The 18,278-nt window shown below is 40.3% G+C and overlaps 2 protein-coding genes across 11 annotated transcripts in view; one reads left to right on the forward strand and one right to left on the reverse strand.

The window, feature by feature from the left end:
- The window catches only part of TOMM20L (translocase of outer mitochondrial membrane 20 like), a 25,303-nt gene continuing 7,025 nt past the window's right edge, over positions 1-18,278 (forward strand). Inside the window, exons 1-5 of one of the 4 annotated variants that reach the window (XM_045822197.1) lie at positions 1-139; positions 274-317; positions 5,711-5,792; positions 9,864-10,006; positions 10,954-11,124. In XM_045822197.1, coding sequence (XP_045678153.1) covers positions 4-139; positions 274-317; positions 5,711-5,792; positions 9,864-10,006; positions 10,954-11,007 — 459 coding nt within the window. In that variant the 5' untranslated portion in view covers positions 1-3 and the 3' untranslated portion in view covers positions 11,008-11,124. Of the gene's footprint in view, positions 318-3,464; positions 3,495-5,710; positions 5,793-9,863; positions 10,007-10,953; positions 11,125-15,871; positions 15,939-18,278 lie in introns of those variants that run through there. The other 3 variants (XR_006783746.1, XR_006783745.1, XR_006783747.1) reach the window with 3 other exon arrangements.
- Positions 10,910-18,278, reverse strand: part of TIMM9 (translocase of inner mitochondrial membrane 9) — a 17,439-nt gene continuing 10,070 nt past the window's right edge. For 6 of the 7 annotated variants that reach the window (XM_045822194.1, XM_045822190.1, XM_045822191.1 and 3 more), the window contains 3 exons: positions 13,446-13,510; positions 12,848-12,943; positions 10,910-11,580 (listed from right to left, as the gene is read on the reverse strand). In XM_045822194.1, coding sequence (XP_045678150.1) covers positions 11,446-11,580; positions 12,848-12,943; positions 13,446-13,484 — 270 coding nt within the window. In that variant the 5' untranslated portion in view covers positions 13,485-13,510 and the 3' untranslated portion in view covers positions 10,910-11,445. Of the gene's footprint in view, positions 11,581-12,847; positions 12,944-13,445; positions 13,511-13,818; positions 13,922-18,278 lie in introns of those variants that run through there. The other variant, XM_045822195.1, reaches the window with a different exon arrangement.

Raw genomic sequence — 18,278 nt, forward strand, 5'->3', positions numbered from 1 at the left:
CGGATGCCTTGCGTCCGCTCCCTCCTCCGCCTCCTGGCGGCCCTGGCGGCCTGTGGCGCCGTTGCCTTCCTGGGATACTGTGTTTACTTCGACTGGAAGCGGCGTGGTGACCCCGCGTTCAAGCGCCGCCTGCGGGACAGTGAGTCCGACGCCGGCGGAGGAGGGGCGGAGCGGGCGGGCGGGCCCGCGGGTGCCGCAGCCACCGAGGGGCCGAGGGGCGCACGCCGGCGGCCGGGTGGCTCCCAACCAGCACGTGCCACGTTGTGTTTGCAGAAAGAAGAGCCCAGCAGCAAAAGACCGAGGGTCAGGGCGCCCAGGTGAGGTGCTTAGGGACGCTGAGGTGGAGTTGTAGCGAGTAACCACCCCCCTACCCCCGCACCCCATCCCTACCGGTGCTGGTCCTGGCTGTGGCTCAGGGTTCCCCTGGCTGGTTCCTGAGCGGACACTTCCGAGCCCACTTTGAGTTCAGGGTTTAGTTTTTACTGTCGCTTACAAAAGAAAAGGAAGGAATGAAGATCCACTTGGGGGTTATGAAAAGGCAGCTATACAACCAGGGTGTCCAACCCTTTGGCGTCTCTGGGCCGCACTGGAAGAAGAAGAGTTGTCTTGGGCCACACATTAAATACATTGCCACAGGTGATCAAAAAATCTCATAGTGTTTTAAGTAAATTTACGATTTTGTGTTGGGTCGCATTCATAGCCATCCAGGGCTGCTGGGAATCTGCGGGCCACAGGTTGGACACCTGCTTAAAAACGTGGTAGAAACAGGTGCTTTTCATCGGAAGAAGGCGGAGGAGCCTTTGCCCTCTGACTTCAGAGCCCACCCGCCCTAAACCGCGGGGCCTGGGGCAGTACTCCCTCTTCTGTCCCGCGGCGCCTTTCTAGCTCAGAAGCAGAGCACATCCCCTCTTCCTTCAAAACGGAATTGATTAGTCGTTTTCAAAGATATCAATAACGCCCTGACCGGTGTGTCTGCATTGGTTCGGCATCATACCATAGAGTGAAATGTCGCTTGTTGGATCCTCCGTCAGGGCACATGCCTGGGTTGAGGGTTCAGCCCCCAGTAGGGGTGTTTACTAGAGGAAACCTTCAATGTGTCTCTGGCATCGATGTTTATCTACTTCTCTTTCTCCCTCCTTTCCCCTCTCTTTAAAAGTAAATAAATAAAATAATTTAAAAAGATATCAATCACAATCATCTTGGGTGGCCCAACTTAACTAACTCACATAGCTTTAAGAGTGCTATGGAGGGTTCTTAGGTTCTTCTATGACTTTTCAGGAGGAGTTAAGTCTTAACCTTCATATTCAGTTGGTCCGTCAACACCTGCCTAGCTGAGAGCCTCCTATGTGTGAGGCATTGTCCTAGCTGTGGCAGAACCTAGCCATAGGGGAAGAGTGACTCCTGCCCCAGTGTTAACAAGAACTCAAAAAAAAGGAGGATCATTTTCAGAGCAGAATTATCATGGAGAGAGTTCTGCTTACCTATTGCTGCTTTAAGGCACTGTGGCTTAAAACAGTATCTGTTTTGCTCCTGCATTTGCAATTTGAGCCGAGTCCCTCGAAGACTGCACCTTCCTGCTGCACTCAGTTCCAGGCAGGTTGACTCCAGGACTAAGCGCTGGGTCATCAGGAGGCTCACTTCCTCACATGGCAGGCATTTCATGCTGGGTGTCCATTTAGCAGGGACTGTTGGCCAGAACATTTGCACAAGTCCTCTTCATGTGGCATGGTCTTCCTTGAAATGTGGTGGCAAAGGAAGAACTGGAGAACCATTTGGGGGTTATGAAAAGGCAGCTATACAACCAGGGTGTCCAACCTCTCAGCCTCTCTGGGCCGCACTGGAAGAAGAAGAGTTGTCTTGGGCCACACATTAAATAAATACATTGTCACACGTGATCACACAAAAAATCTCATGATGGGTCTCCCAAGGAGCAAGCAAACGTGTGTGTGTGTGTGTGTGTGTGTGTGTGTACACCCACCTTGAGGCCTGCTCAGTTTTAAGGGAAGAGGAAATAGAGTCCACCTCTGATAGGGGAGGCAAGCTTCTGGAGTGCAGGTGGAACTGGGAATATTGCTGTGGCTGTCTTTGGAACACGCAGTTCTTCACAGAAGACTTTGGAGGAGAGGTGGCATTGATCTGGGCTTGGAAGGATGTGTTAAATGTGGGTCTTGGTTTCAGGCGAAACACTATTCAGAGCAGAGTGAACTGCACCCTTACTTAAAGGTGAGGGGGGCCTGCTGGGTCTATTCAGTAGATCAATTTGACAAAGGAGTCACAGTGGGGAATAGTGGGAGGTGAGGATGGAGAACTAAGTAGAGGTTACATTAAGGAAATTAAGGAATTCAGATTCAGCGAGGGAATTACTGAAATTTTTTGAGCATGCATTCTTTTAAAAAAAGGAAATAAAAAATTTTTCAGGTTAGACTAATCAGGCAGGAGTGTGCGCGATGGATCAGAGGAAGGGAAGAGCAGTTGCAGCGGTACAGGCGAGAGGTAACACAAACCCCAGGCTGCGGTGGTGTCAGTGAAACTGATGATGAGGACGTGAGATAAATTGTCCAGGAAGAACAGATAGTTTGTGCTGACGAAGGAAAGGCTCATGGAAAGGCAGGAGTCAGATTTCTGGGGTTTCGGGACAGAGTCACTTAGAGAATAAAGGTGTAGTTGACATAGTTAAGGAAGCAGGGCAGGGAGTTGCCAAAGAGCTGGACTGCGAGTTGAGATGCTTTCCCTGACGTCTCTGACTGGGGCCCGAGCCTGGTTCAGCTCCGCACCCCCTCCGTCATTGCTCTTGGTGGTGGTGGGGCTGGAGGCAGTTACAAATGATTTGTTTGTAATATGATTTGATTGACCTTGTCTGTTTTTTTACTCTCCATCGCCTGTTCAGTGCCTAGAACAGTGTCTAGTATGTGGTAGGTGCCCAGTAAATATTTGTTGATTACCGTTGTTTATTTTAGGTAGCTTGTGCAGAGGCACAGACCACGAAATCCCAATGTTTAAGGGGTGTTGTGGCCAAAGAGATAGCTGAGTGGTAGTTTGGTGTCATATTGTGGAGGGCTTTGAATGCCAAACTGGAAAGTTTGGATATTTTTCTGTTGTGGTGGATAACTAGTGATGGTGACTTTATTTCAGAGAATGGATGCATTTTTTTTTTTTTTTGAGGGTGGAGTAGAGGAGGGAAGTCAAAGTCCGGAAAAATCTGTGGGTGGCAGTCCAGATGACAAGTAGTGAAGATCTGAATGATTTCAAATGAGGAAGAGACAGATGCAGGATTTTTCAAATGTTCTTTCTATAATCATCATGACAACTCTGTTCTTGTAATTTTTTTTAATCCTCATCTGAGGACATTTTTTTTTTCATTGCTTTTAGAGAGAGACAAAGGGGGTGAGGAGGGAGAAAAGGAGAAAGAGAAAGAGAAACATCAATGAAAGACAGAAGCACCAATTGGTTGCCTCCTGTACCTGCCCCAACCAGGGATCAAACATGCAGCCTAGGTATGTGCCCTGACTGGGAATTGAACCTGCAACCCTTCGGCTACTTGATGACACTCCACCCAGCTGAGCCACAGTAGCCAGGGCCATTCTTCTAATTTTATAGATGAATAAACTAATGCACAGAGAAATTTCCCTTTCCATCTTTTCTAGGGTTTCCCTTCCCACTCACTCTCAGGCCCTTATACTTCACCTAAGTATGATCCATGGACCATCTGCATTAGATTTTCCTGGGGTGTCTGTTAAAATATAAATTATTTGACTCAAGGGCCAGACAGTTCTGACTTGGGAACTCAGGGGTAGGCCAAGGGCTATTTAGGCTTTGATTCTCAGACTTTAGAATTTATCAGAATCAGCTAGAAACTTGTTAACATGCAGATTCCTGGGCCCTGCTCCTAGAGATTGAGTCAGTAGGTCCAGGTAGAGCCCAAGAAACTGCAGTTTTAACAGCTCCATCAGCTGATTCTTTGTGAAACACTGCCCTCAGGTTCTGCCTGGTTCCCTTGTCTCCCTGGAAGCTCCCTCCCTTCTCCACAGGTGACCTCAGATGTACTACTCTAGACCCAGGGTCCCGAAGTTCATCTACTTGCCAGCCTACTGCCTAGATGCTCTATTGGCATCTCATCTTAGTGTGTTCAGAAGTAAATTCATCATCTCATCCCTTGCCCCTGCTCCCCCGTGGTTAACTTGTCATGTTCTTTGGTATCACTAGCCTCCCTACTGTGACCCTGCCTCCTCTTGTTTACATTCCAACCTCATCCTCCACAATCAGTCCCCAATTCTTATTTTTCTATGCTCTAAACTCACACCCTATTCCCTTTCTATTTCCATTGCCTCCACACTACTCCGGGCTTTTATTACCGTTTACCCAGGCTATTGTAGTGATTTCCTAACTTGTCTACCTGCCTCTGTGATTGATACAGTTTCTAAGTGGCAGCTCTGAACATGTAACTCTTTGCAATAGCTCCCTGCTCTGCCGCTGTAAAACCAGTCCCCCTTAGCTTGGCACCACAACCTTCTGTAGGTGCCTTCCATACTGAGGGCATCATTTTCCTAAGGGTTGCAAATAACATATGGTAATTATCATTGTTGCAATATTCACCCTCTCATAATCCAGATAGAGGTCACTTGATTTCTTTTCCCTGCAGTTTTCCATGGTCTATAGTCTTTCTTCATCAGGCTTTCACTGAGCTTCTTCGCATCCCAAATGCTATCTTTTCTGAGAAGCTTCCCCTGATTCTCCAACCATATGCAGTGTCTCTGTACATTGAGTGCCAGAGGATGTGGGACTTTATTGTTAATATGTTATTGATCTTTTTTAAAGAATGGAATTAATTTTCCTTTTTATTGAAATTATCAGGATGACACTGCTGATGTGCTATGTCTTCAATGTGCTTGCCCCTTCCCGGTCAGACTCTGGGCTCCTTGGGGATGGGCACAGGGGACGTAGTTTCCTTCCCTATCCATCTCTCTCTAGCGAGGCTCATTCTTTAGTGCTCATTAACTGTCTGTGGAACGAAGCCTTTGATTGTTATTGACCATCAGCACATTTGCTGATAAGAGCTTAAAATATGACCCCCTTCCCGAGGCTCATCCCATTTTAGAAAGAGAATTCTTGGAAAACAGACACAAAAACTCTCTGGACGTAAAAGACTGAAGCTGAAATGATTGGCAGTGGAGTCGATACTTGGGCTAGGGGTTGCTCACTCTACCTTGAAAGACCAGCCCTGGGCACGGGACCAATGATGTGGCGTCCTGTGACCCTGGTCACCTTCATGAACCAGGCTGCAGCAAACCAAAGCAACCTTCCCGACACCAGCCGCACTGCCAGCTCTCCACCACGCCCTTTGCCAAATCAACACACAATGCTAATACCCCAGGCAAGAAAGCAGTTTTGCAACGTACAAAGCAACCTTTGTTATAGTTAATTATGGTAGGATTTCTTCTATGTGTACTTAGTAAGCTGAGCAAAATATGGATGAAGTATTGCAAGCATCTCAACCTAACCTGAATATGACATGTATTTTTTTTATCACCTGAAATTGTACTCCATTTTAAGAAAACAGTGTAAATGTTATGAAGAACAACTGGATTTGTCATACTTTGGATTTAGCAACTAGGTTCAAGATGTGGTTTTTAAAATAAAAACTAAGTAATTGTGATTAGTAACCATATTCCTGACACTCATTACTCATTGTTAATTTTTTTGTGAATCTTAGTTGTGGGATCCAGCAAGGAATGAAAAATTGCAAGAACTTTTTCTGCAAGAGGTACTAATGGGAGAACTTTGGTTATCCAGAGGTAAGAATGTAAACATTCTTTTGTAAGCAGTTATTTGTGGTAGTTTATGTTCATTTATTGATTGGTATCTATGTCCAATAGTTAACTAGCTAGATATGTGTATGTGTGTTTTTTTAAAAAGATTTCATTGATTTATTTTTAGAGAGGAGAAGCGAGGGAGAAAAAGGGAGAGACACCAACTGGTTGCCTCTCACAGGCCCCCAAATGGGGACCTGATCTGCAACCCAGCATGTGCCCTGACTGGGAATTGAACCAGGGACCCTTTGATTCACAGACTGGCACTCAGTCCACTGAGCCACACCAGCCAGGGTACTAGCTGTGTTAATTGATGTACTTCAGTTTAAAGAGAAGCTGTGCCAGCATCTTCACTGCACCACACTATCCAGCTTCAATGTGTTATGTCAGTTATTGCTCCAGTTTATGCTGTAGTCTTGAGGTGCCAACGGAGGAGCAAAGCCAAATGCAAAAACACCTCATCTATTGTCAGGTACAATTCTGAGCAAATGAACTTTCCAAATGACTACTTGTAGGAATCAATCTCTAAAAATTTTTACTGCCTTAGAAAAATTTCCTATCTTCTTAGAATATTCTTAACAATACACTTGTTTTTGATGATAAAACCATTATGAATGGCCATTCTTTTCCTGTCTGTTGTAGTGATGCTTGTAGGGATTACTTTGCACTGAATGGCATGACCTGTATTTTGAATTATAATTTACCCCCAGCCAATTCCAGATAGATTTGAGAGAAAACACAGTATTGTCAGGTAAAATGATGGTAGATAATATCAGTGTTTTATAGCTAGTACATATAAGGACCATGTTTTTATCCTGGTGTTAAATACTAGAAAGGAACATTTTGGGGGTGGGGCTTCTTATCTAAGGAGTAAATGATGTTGCTGGACAAAGAGCATTACATCCATTTATGCATCTTTTTTTCACGTGTTACAAATTCTCTTGCATCTCTTATCACCTATACCTGTTTTTGCTTCAACACTTTTTAGTCTTTTTTTTTTTAAGATTTTGTTTTTCAACCTGCATTGAAGAGAGTAGCACTCTCCAGGATTTGTAAAGATAAAAAGGAAGTTAAGATCCTGGACAATCCACAGTAATCCCCAAGGTTGTTACTTTAATCTGTGGCTTAAAACCATGATAAAGGCACTGCCCAGTGTGGCCCCCGTTGGTTGGGCCTTGTCCCACTTAGCGAAAGGTCACTGGTTCGATTCCCAGTCAGGGAATGTGCCTAGGCCGTGGCATGTCCAGTCGGGGCATGTGTGAGAGGGAACTGATCCATGTTTCTCCCTCTCTCCCTCCCTTCCCCTTTCTCTAAAAATAAAATTTAAAAAATGGATGAACAAAAAACATGATAAAGGCTTTGAGAAATTAAAAATATATTGCAGCCATTCAGAATCACTGCACATTAATCATAGTTTGAAGTTTTAGTATTGTATTCAGTACTAATCTTTTAGGTAGTTTTATAAATGGACTAAAATATCTATTAAATATTAGTGACAACAAAATGAATATGTAGAACTGACTTAAATCATATAAACAGGAGTGACTTTACACAAAGGTAATGAAGTGCACGGGCCTCTTTAAAGGTGCTGGGAGGGATCCTACCCATTTTGTATTCATAATTTTATATTTTCTTAAATAGGCACCCCCAAATTATATAAACTAGGACCTCATGAAACCTTGAGTAATCCCTAGATATGGATACTCCCTGGATATAGAAGCAATTAAAATAGAACCTCTCAGCTTTAACATTTATTGAATTGGGATAGTATAAATATGGAGAGGAAAATTCTGAATATTAAGTCAAAAGAAAAAACGTTATTTTTTTACATTTTATTTTTATTCTCTGCTTAAGAGCTATCGTGTAATAGTTTAGACTTTGAGGTGAGTATGTTACAGACATTGAGATGATTAAAACAGTACTTGCAAACTTGTTTTAAGATCTTTCCCTTTCAAAGGTGGTAACATTTTATCTGTGAACCCCTAAATTGATTAATTAGCTCTTTAAGGGTTATGTTACTTCTGTATTTTACTTCTGATGCAGTTCTCAGTCTTGGTTGCTTATTCTTTAAATCCCCACCAAACCCTAAACCAGTCAAATCAGAATCTCTGGGCGTGGACCCCAAGCATTGTTTGTTAAACCTCCCCAGGTTTTGACAATACAAATCTAACATCGAGAACCCGTATTCCAGTGCAGTAACTTTTCACCCAGTTTTCTGTAATCCTTTTCAGTTTTCTCCACCTGCCCCTGCTACCACCCCCAATTTTCATTACTTGGTCGTTGGGTTGTACAGCTCTCCTATAGCCATCACAATTGTGGCAATGTCTGTATGGGACCGTGGAGCCAGGGATTTGATTGTGTTGGTTGACTTAATTGGTCAAATTGTTTTTGTGTCACATTAGTTCCATCAACTTGAGAATAGTCACTTATATCTTTTTCTTTAAAATGCTCAATACATCCCAAGTGTTTTGACTTAATGCATCATTTTCATAAAGCTGTAATTTTATTAATTTAAAATAAACATTACAGTGAAATACTTCATCTAAGAAATAGCTTCTTTAGTCCTGGCCTGAGTGCAGGTGGTTAGTGTTGTCCCCATACACTAAGGTTGCAAGTTTGATCCCTGGCCAGGGCATATACAATGAGTGCATAAGTGGAACAAATAGATGTTCCTCTCGCTCTCTCAATTCAGTATTTAAAAATATTAATAAAAATAGATTCTTTACATGCCAAAGAAAAGTTACCAAAAGCCCAGCAATGAATGTCTTCCTTTGAAAATGCAAAATTAGCCCTGGCTGGCATGGCTCAGCCAAGAAAGTTGCCAGTTCAATCCCCGGTCAGGGCACATGCCTGGGTTGTGGGCCTGGTCCTTGACTGGGGCGTGTTCAAGAGGTAACTGATCAATGTTTCTCTCCCTCTTTTTCTCCCCAACTTTCCCCTCTCTCTAAATAATTAAATAAAATCTTTTAAAAATGTAAAATTAGGTGTCTATAGACATAAAACCTTAAGTTATAAAACCTACATATCAACAGGGCTTTTTGTCTATGTATCTAGATTAGGTCATGTCTTTCTCAGTTTTTAAGCTTAATACAAATCTTTGGGGAACATTTTTTTCTATCATGCACTTTTCATACAACCACGTATTTCAACCAACAAATGGGAAATTCATTTCAATTAATAAGAATCTAATGATATTTAACTACAGAGAAATATATTCTATCTCCTAACTAGTTATATTAAATGTATGTCATCATTTCAGTCTGTTACTGCCTATCCCTGGAAGAGATGCAGCACACAGTAGTCCCCAGGTTCATTACTGATCTGTGGGTTCGAGTACACAGAAACAGTCAAGTATGTGTGATGGCCCGAAGCTTTAATTAGCTTTGAAGCCTGGCATCATTCCACTGATCTTTGCCTCAGTTTCCCAAAACAAGGAAGTGAAACTAAGTGATTTTATGTTCTAACTTGAACAGAAATTCTTTAATTTCTACTCTTCACAAATTTTCATTCTTAGTTTATAGCCAATCATCCTAAAACTCATTTTAAAAATTTACTTAAAAATGAAAGTTCATAATCTGATTTTCTTCTTCCAGATATATAATTCATGTTACACTAAATCTTGTTCCAACTAACAATAAACTCAATTTTTAAGAAGTGTTATTTTAGCCAGAAAAACAGATGTTTTATCTACAATTTTAGCAGTCACACGTGTAAAGAAAACCTGCCTCATGTCAATTAACACAACCTTTGGAAGAACCAATACCCACCTTCTGAATACCTAAGTTGAAGAGTATTTCCAAGGCAAGAATGTACTTTTAAACAGTGAGACTACTTACTGTGATTTGGGTCATAAAGTTACTCATATTTCACCTTAACCACAGTGGATCTAACTGGCAGCTCAATACTTCCGCCCACATTTATCCCCTTTATGAGGTTTGTTTACTTAGGCTTTATCTTGATATGCCTTTTAAGTTTTAATGCTTGGTGACTTCTTGGTAAAAATAATATATATTTTACAGAACATTAAAATTTTGCTCGGAACTTAATCTGTTTCAGGAGAGCACAGAATGGGGGTTGAACACCTCAGCAATGCCCTTTTAGTGTGCAGGCAACCGAGGGAACTTCTGAAGGTCTTTAAGCACACACTGCCTCCCAAGGTGTTTGAGATGCTGTTACACAACATTCCCCTTCTTTGCCAGGTGAGCATGTATTTAATTACCTTTGTGAAATGGACAGAATGACTATATTGGGCTTGAATACACAGAAACAGTAAAGTATGTGTGAATGGCCCAAAGTTTTAAATGAGCCAAATCTCTTATTTTTTTTTATTGCTTTTCTTCCCTTAAGGTGAAACAAGCCAATACTTTCCTGTTTCTTTGACTATAATGTATTGGACATTTTGTAGAGTATTATACAGGTTTCAGCATTTCAGTTTTAAAGATAGCATTGCTAATATTTTGTCTTTGCACTTTAAAAAGATGCCACAGTTATTGGCTGACTGTCATGTCAACGGAGGCCTTTTAAGTTAAGTGGCATTGTTACTTAAATGACCTAATGGCTTAAAAATTACATGTAACATAGAAAACAGTAGATTATCAAAGCAGAACAACACTTCTACTTTGCGTAAGACAAAACATAGATATCACTTTGGAAACTTAAACATACAGGCTAATTAGTGTTTTCTTAAGTACAACTTGAGTTTGTTATCATATGAAATCCATTCATAAGCAGTTATTAGTAGGTATTAATCCACTTACATTTACTAAACTGCTTGTTATGCTTACGCATCAATTAGGATTTCCTAAAAATGCTTGTGTTTTAGGACTCACTCAGCCACAAGACACTACTTTAACTTTGGATCCCTTTTTATTGCACTGATTGCATGCCAGGGCTGAGACTATGCTGTTGTCAGTCTGACTCAGTCATTCACGTTCTCATCTTTTCAATAAACACAGACTCCGCTAGAGCCTAACAGCCAGCTCTCAAACATCCCTAAGCTAGTCTCAGGTGGGTTGTTTCCTGAGGATACGTATGAAAATGCAGCTAGAATAAGAATGTGTAATGCCCACCCTGACACAAGAAGTGAGGCAAGAAAAGGATCGTGCATTGAAATGATTAGCAAGTAACCATTTTATGTGTTCACCAGCAATTTGAGGCAGACATGAATGAACAGGAATACTTGGAGGATGATCCTGATTGAGAAACATTTCAACGTATCCACAGTCCAGTCAGAGTAATATGGTTCTATACAGTAAAAACAACTGCCCAGTGACACTTCCATTTATTTTACTTTTAGTAATAAAAAATTTCTATCTCATTCATGATTGAACACATATTTTGCTTTAAAATTAATAGTCACAACTGAAGAAACATTGGTTTATTTTTCTAATCAAGTGACTAAGCTCCTGAATAATAAGGCCTCAACAAAGGTTGCATCTTTCTATTTTCTTTGAACCTTCTATTTTGATTATCCCTGGTAAATAGCAATTTTGTTTCTCCAGTGGTTTCCATTTGCCAGACAGTCATGACAGATGGTTAACATGGTGGCCGCTGCTTTCAGGGGATTCTGTCAGATGAGTCCTCATTTCCAGAGCAGCAGTGTTGGCAGGCTTCGATGGAGAGTCTGTCCTTCAGGGCTCTACCGTGGCTGACTGAGGAGTCCTGCTTTGGCTGCCAGGGCTTCATTCTGCTGAATATGATATTCCTGAAACCTCATGGATATTCTTTGAGTCATTTTTAAATATTTCTGTAAGCAATGTTCTGAACAGGTGGTCTAGAATTAAACAGAGAAGATAGAAGAGGCAACGCAAATTATTAATCTAAAAAATGCAAATTATTAATCTTAAAAAATGTATTCAGACCCGCCTGGTGTGGCTCAGTGGATTGAGTGCTGGCCTGCAAACCAGAGGGTCAGTGGTTCGATTACCAGTTGGGGCACATGCCTGGGTTGCCCACCAGGTCCCCGGGGGGGAGTGGGGGCATGTGAGAGGCAATCACACATTGATATTTCTCTCCTTCTCTTTCTCCCTCCCTTCTCCTCTCTCTAAAAATAAATAAAATCTTAAAAATAAATAAATAAATAAATTTAAAAATGCATGTATTCTAAAAGACCAACCAGTGGGTACTTTTCTTTCAATGTGCCTGAGAATTAAATGGTATTAATAAGTAGCAGGTGACCGTAGTTTTCAACTGTTAATACAAGAATTAATACAGGGAATACCTACGAGTTTGTAGGCCTTACAAACAATGCCAAGTCCCTTCAATCTGGACTAGATTTTCTGCAGGTATGTTTTAATATTAACTGAAAACCCACATTCCCATTTCCTTATTCTGATTGTTAAACTAGGCCCAGTAGCAAGTTAGTTCCTTTTAAATGAGAAATTCCATCCTTAACTTAATTCTTAAACTTTCACTTTTTACCAATAAGAATATTACACCCAGCATCTATCAAACTTTGTCATTTGTTTAACAAGTATTTATTTATTGCTGGTCACACGTCAAGTTCTCAACATGAATGTCTATTAGTACCTTCCAGTGGAAGAAGTTATATCACCTTAAGCCAATATATAAATATTTTGGTGAGGACATTAAAAGTTATGACTTCTACTAAGCTTGGGTTCTCAGAGTCTACCTATGCCATATAAGCCACCAAATTCAAGCTTTGTCTTTTCCAAAGTTAACCTGAGTTCTCAGGGTAAAAAGCCATTTTCTCAGAAAAGCCATGTCAGGTCTCTCTAGCTAGGTCATCTTGACTGAAAGCTAATTAGTAAGACTGTCTGCAATGGGACAGTAACTGCAAGCCCCACACATCTTCTCTGAAAAACAGTGTGCCTTGGTTCAATGGGACTGTCATACTCGGTTGGTGATCATTATACTCAATGCTATGGGTCCTCGGCTGCTTCAGTTCCCCCAAGCAATGGAACATAAAAGGCAGCCAAAATTCCTGTAATAACTAGGAACAAGCAAAATACCTAGGGGAATCCCATTTAAATTGTTGATCACAAGCTTAGAGAATTTTTAGTGGGCAACACTTTTCATACCTCTTCAGGTTTTACTTCTCTTGTTGTGAAGTCCTTAACACAGTCCAAAAAACAGGTTTCTGTAAGTTTATTGTAGGTTCCAAGAAATTCTTTAAACTACAAACAAAGTAGAAAGTTCTTTAATATTTGGGGCTTTAAATAAAACAAAGATGTTTTGAAACTTTACTGAAGTTTGTATTTAGGCAAAATATACAGTAATATTTGAAATCAAAGGTTCTTTTCAACTTTGAGGGGTGTCCAACCTGCGGCACGCAGGCCACACACACATCCTTAGCCCAGGATGGCTAAGAATTTGGCCCAACACAAAATCGTCAATTCACTTAAAACATTATGAGATTTTTTTAGTGATTACGTGTCGCAGTGTATTTAATGTGTAGCCCAAGACAGCTCTTCTTTTTCCAGTGTGGCCCAGAGACGCCAAAAGTTTGGACACCTCTAACTGAGCTACAAAATATAGTCAGATATTCCTGTTAAATATATTTTTCCTGGGTTATCTGAAAAATAAAGGTATTTTGTGAGTTCACTGACTGACGTGATTGCATCCAACAGTGCCTTAAATGTTTTGCAAAATGCTTTTTCCTTAATTATAATACCTTACCTGTTTTATCTGATCAGTTTCTGGCATTTGTGCAGCCATATTCTTTTGGTATGTTTATTAGTCACCTGATTTAAAAATAAAACATAAAAAAGTTTGTCAATTTGTAAACAAATGTTTTTAGGCTAGCTAAATAGGTAATCAAAACATGAATAGTTTATGAAATAGAACTGAAACAAGTCTACCTGAGATACTGTTCATATTTTATGAATTTCTAACTGTGTATGTAATTATGTCACTCCCCCAATCTCTCACATCATTACTGACAACAAAGAACCATACTTTAGAAATAGATTTTTTAATGCTAATATTACCTATGGGACCCAAAGACCCTGTCTATCAAAATCTCCAATTTTAAGATGATTTGCTCTGTTACCTTGCAAAAAAGCCACTTGTTAAAGTCCCATTCCTAGTAGGGTTCTCAGGGAAACCAAGAGATCTCTGTTGTCTTCCTATAAATGCTTAACTGTTCCACTGGTTGCTAACAGAACTTTGACCTATGCTACTAATGTTCCTTTCACTTACTCTCTGCAAATGCAAAATCCTATTAATTGTTAACAAACACCATCCCAAGTTATCAATCAGCAACCCAAATGAAAGATATTCCGAGTTCTAATAGACTCTAACATACTAGAAAAGGAAGTTAGAGGTGTCGTACATTCTGCAATTCAAAAAGGGCAATCACTGTAACAGAAACTTCTAAACACGTGACACTTATGATCTGACTGGGGGCAACAGGGAAGTGAAGATAAGGAAGTCAAAAAAGCCTTTCTGAATTACTGAGATTTCACATATCCTAAATGGAGGGCCCAGGCTCAGGTAATTCAGATATAAGAATGTATCACATTATTTATTTACTCTATCTGGCTAGTTCTAAGAAGGAAGAATATCTTATATAAAAGATATGTATAAGATAAAGCTGTTTAAAATAGAAATTAGAAAGCATGTAGAAGATAGGATAAGCAAATACTAATCTTGTACACTGTAGACAACAGAATTTCTATGCATTATATTTAGCTTTGAGTTTCATGATTACCAATGCAAAAAAGGCAAACCGGATGAGTCATTCTTATTGACTCATCAATTTTTAAAGTTGCTCTGTAAAACATAAAATTTTTATGAAGCTGTTATAGAGATGAAACTAATTAGGAAATTCAAAGTGCTACCACTGTGAAAAAAAATTTACGTTCTCATTCAATTAATGATTATAATCAATGGTACTTCCATTCTAGCATCTCCAACCATGTATACAGTGTCTACTCTTTTGCATTTATTCTTCTCTTCTCTTTCTTCCTTCTCCTCTAAATTAGTATTGCTGACATTTTTAAGCCATTTTTTCCATATGTAAGGGAAAACATCAGTTCTTTTCTATCTTCTATGCTCGTCCCAGTTGAGGCGTTATTGCCCATAGTTATCTTTGAAGTAATGATTAATAAACAGTATTGGGTTGGCCAAAATGTTTTTCCTGTAAAAAAGACACATGTTTTCATTTTCACCAAGAACTTTAGTAATTTGGATATTTTGAGTATGTTGGCTATCTCCTATGTGGTATAATGTTGATTGTTCTCAACTAATGTTTTGATTTGATCACTATCAGCTTTAACTGGTCTACCTGACATGACCATGGAGCATTGTCCAGAGAGAAATCTCCAACATAAAACCTCACAAACCACCTTTGACATGTTTGATCAGTCACAGCACCTTCTCCATACACTGCACAAATCTTTTGTTGCATTCAGTTATGTTTTTACCTTTCTTGAAATAATAAAGCATAATATGCTGAAAATTTGCTTATTTTCTTCCATCTTCAATATTAAAATGGCTACACTAAAAATTCACCAATTTTAATAAGTTAAAAAAAAAATACACACTGGTAGCCCTGGCTGGTATAGCTTAGTGGATTGAGCTCGGGCTGTGAACCAAAGCGTTGCTGGTTTGATTCTCAGTCAGGGCACATACATGCCTGGGTTGCAGACCAGGTCCCCACTAGGGGCCACTGTGAGAGGCAACCACACATTGATATTTCTCTCCCTCTCTTTTTCCCTCCCTTCACCTCTCTCAGCTGTCACAATATAATCTAACAAAATTGTTTCGAATGATGTTCAAGACAATTTAAGAGCTATTAGATCTATCTTACGGAAAAAGTCAAACAAACTTTTTGGCCAACCCAATATAATTGCCTGCATTTGTGAGAATCTTTGGTTTAGTGGTTACAGAAAAAATAATCTTTTCTACTAAAACTCTTCTATCTGCTACAGACAGTGCAGTGGAGGTCTTAGGTTAGCTTAACATTCAGGCAATTTAGTGTCCATAAACACTTAAAGAGTTAACAAGAATGCTTTTTATTCCTATTTTATTTCAAAGCTTTGTGAATAATAATAATAACAACAATAACATGTATACACACACACACATTTACATTTAACCAGATAAACTACCTGGAATGTACTAAGAATCACCTGAAGTTCACAATTTCCCAGATGGTGCTGTGACTATCATTTATGTACTCCAGGTAAGATACTATCCATTAGAGTTCGCCTCAGCTCATTTAGGTCATGAAACACAGATGCCATACCCTCCAACTACTGAACTGCATAGAAATCAAACCAAATTGTTGTATTATCTTTGAATATCAACATCAAACTTATTTATAGTTTGGAGTCTTAGCAGTTACTATTTTAAGTAATTGGTAGATATTCAGTAAACATTTTTTAATGTACCAAATATATTATCTGCTAGTTTTGACACCAGTCATGATTCTGAGGCAACAAGCATCTTTATTACTGCTATAAAATACCATAACCAGTCAAAGAACCAGAGGATTCTGTCAGTGTATCATACAACAAGGCTGTTTAGGACTTGAACCTTCAGAAAGGTAGGGTGGATGTGCTTTTCCCTGTTCCTCTCACTAAGTATAACTAATCCGCCTGGACAATAATTTTATAAAACATAAGACCATGAAAAGTGGGAGAAGAAAGCAAACTGGCTAGGCACTTTGGGACCTGACAAACAGCACTATGGTGAATTCTCTCTGTTGTCTCATCTGTCAGACTTGGAGCTAAAGAAGCTGGCAATCTCCAAATGCCAGTGGAAACAGCCATAAAAAGCTCTCCCTCCCCTGGCCACCCTCATCAGCCTGCCCCCTCCAGTCAAGGGGCTAAGAAAGGGGAAGCACATAAGAAACTTTTAGACAATTAACTGCTGTACTCAAGGCAAACACAGAAAAAACTGGGGCCCCCATCCCCACCCACATCAGCGTAAACTAGGTCGGGGGCCTAAACTTCCACTCTCGCCAGGTTGCAGTGAGGTGTTCCAGTTCCTCCACCAGTGGGAGTAGGGTCTTTCATCCTTACAGGGCACTAATGAGGACCCCCTACCCCTGCAGTCAAGTGTCAGTGAAAACCACAAGCAGAGCCTGAACCTCCACCTCAAGTGGCAGTAATGAGGTACACCTCCCCCTTCCTCCTTTCTGTGGTGGTATCAAAGGCAGCCAGGTTTTTTTTTAAAGGATTTTATTTATTTATTTTTAGAGAGGGGAGGGAGAGGGAGAGAGAGAGAGGGAGAGAGGGAGAGAGAGAGAGAAACATCAATGTGCGGTTGCTGGGGGTCATGGCCTGCAACCCAGGCATGTACCCTGACTGGGAATCGAACCTGTGACACTTTGGTTTGCAGCCTGCGCTCAATCCACTGAGCTACGCCAGCCAGGGCTAAAGGCACCAGTTTGAGACTCAGGACTTGCATTACTGCCCCATTTTAATTAGGCCACACAGCTGCTTTTGGTGTCAGTGGAGGCCACGTGGGGAGCAGTGATGAGGTACTCCAGTCCCTCTCAGCCAGGGAAACACGGATGGAGGCCTAGTGCAGAGCCAGAACTACTTCCACTAAGTGGTAATGAGAAGATCCTCTCTGCAAAGGGACAGAGTGAGGAACCTGGACTTCTCCCTTTACCTGGCAATAACAAGGTGACGCATCCATCACTTCCTCTGATGGAGTAATGCCAAAAGGAACCAGCTAGAAGAGACACTTTAAACAAGATCTAGAGTCTCATAACACAATATGCAAAATGTCCAGGTTATAATATAAAATCCTCACCATACCAAGAACTCAGAAGCTCCCAAACTAAATGTAAAAAGACAATCAATAGATGTCCAACACTGAGGTGATGTTAGAACTATCTGACAAAGATTTTCAAATGGCTGTTGTAAGAAATGAAAACTCTAATAACCAAAATAAATTCAATGGACAGAATCAACAGCAGAATGGCAAAGGAAAGGATCATTGAACCAGAAGAGAGAAAAAAGAATGATCCAATTTGAATAAGAGAAAAACAAATGACAAAATAAGCAGAGTACCAGGGACCTGAAGGACTGAACAAAAGGTCTAACATTTGTGTCATTAGAGTTCTGGAAGGAGAGGAGAACGAGAGCACAAATGTGAAATGTATTAGAAGAAATAATGGCTGAAGATTCGCCAAATTCAGCAAAAGACAAACTTACAGATTTAACAGGCTGAATGGATTTCAAAGAACACAAACATAAAGAAGTCCATATCAAAATACATCACAGTCAAACATCTAAAAATGAAAATAAAAAACTTTTGAACTAGCAGTGAGAGAAAAACGTCATTTCACCTGTAGGGGAAAAACAATTAGGATGACAGCAGATTTCTCAAGAGCCAATCAAGAAACCTATATCTAGAAAAAATATCTTTAGGAATGATGGGGAAACCAAGTCATTCTCAAATGAAAACAAGGACTTTGTTGCCAGCAAACTTACTCTAAAAGTAGGCTTAAAGTCCTAAATAGAAAGGAAATGATAAAAAGGAGAAAAATATGAG

This window comes from Phyllostomus hastatus, unplaced genomic scaffold (genome assembly GCF_019186645.2).
Source record: "Phyllostomus hastatus isolate PE091 unplaced genomic scaffold, TTU_PhHast_1.1 phas_scaffold_501, whole genome shotgun sequence".
Classification (NCBI taxonomy): domain Eukaryota; kingdom Metazoa; phylum Chordata; class Mammalia; order Chiroptera; family Phyllostomidae; genus Phyllostomus; species Phyllostomus hastatus.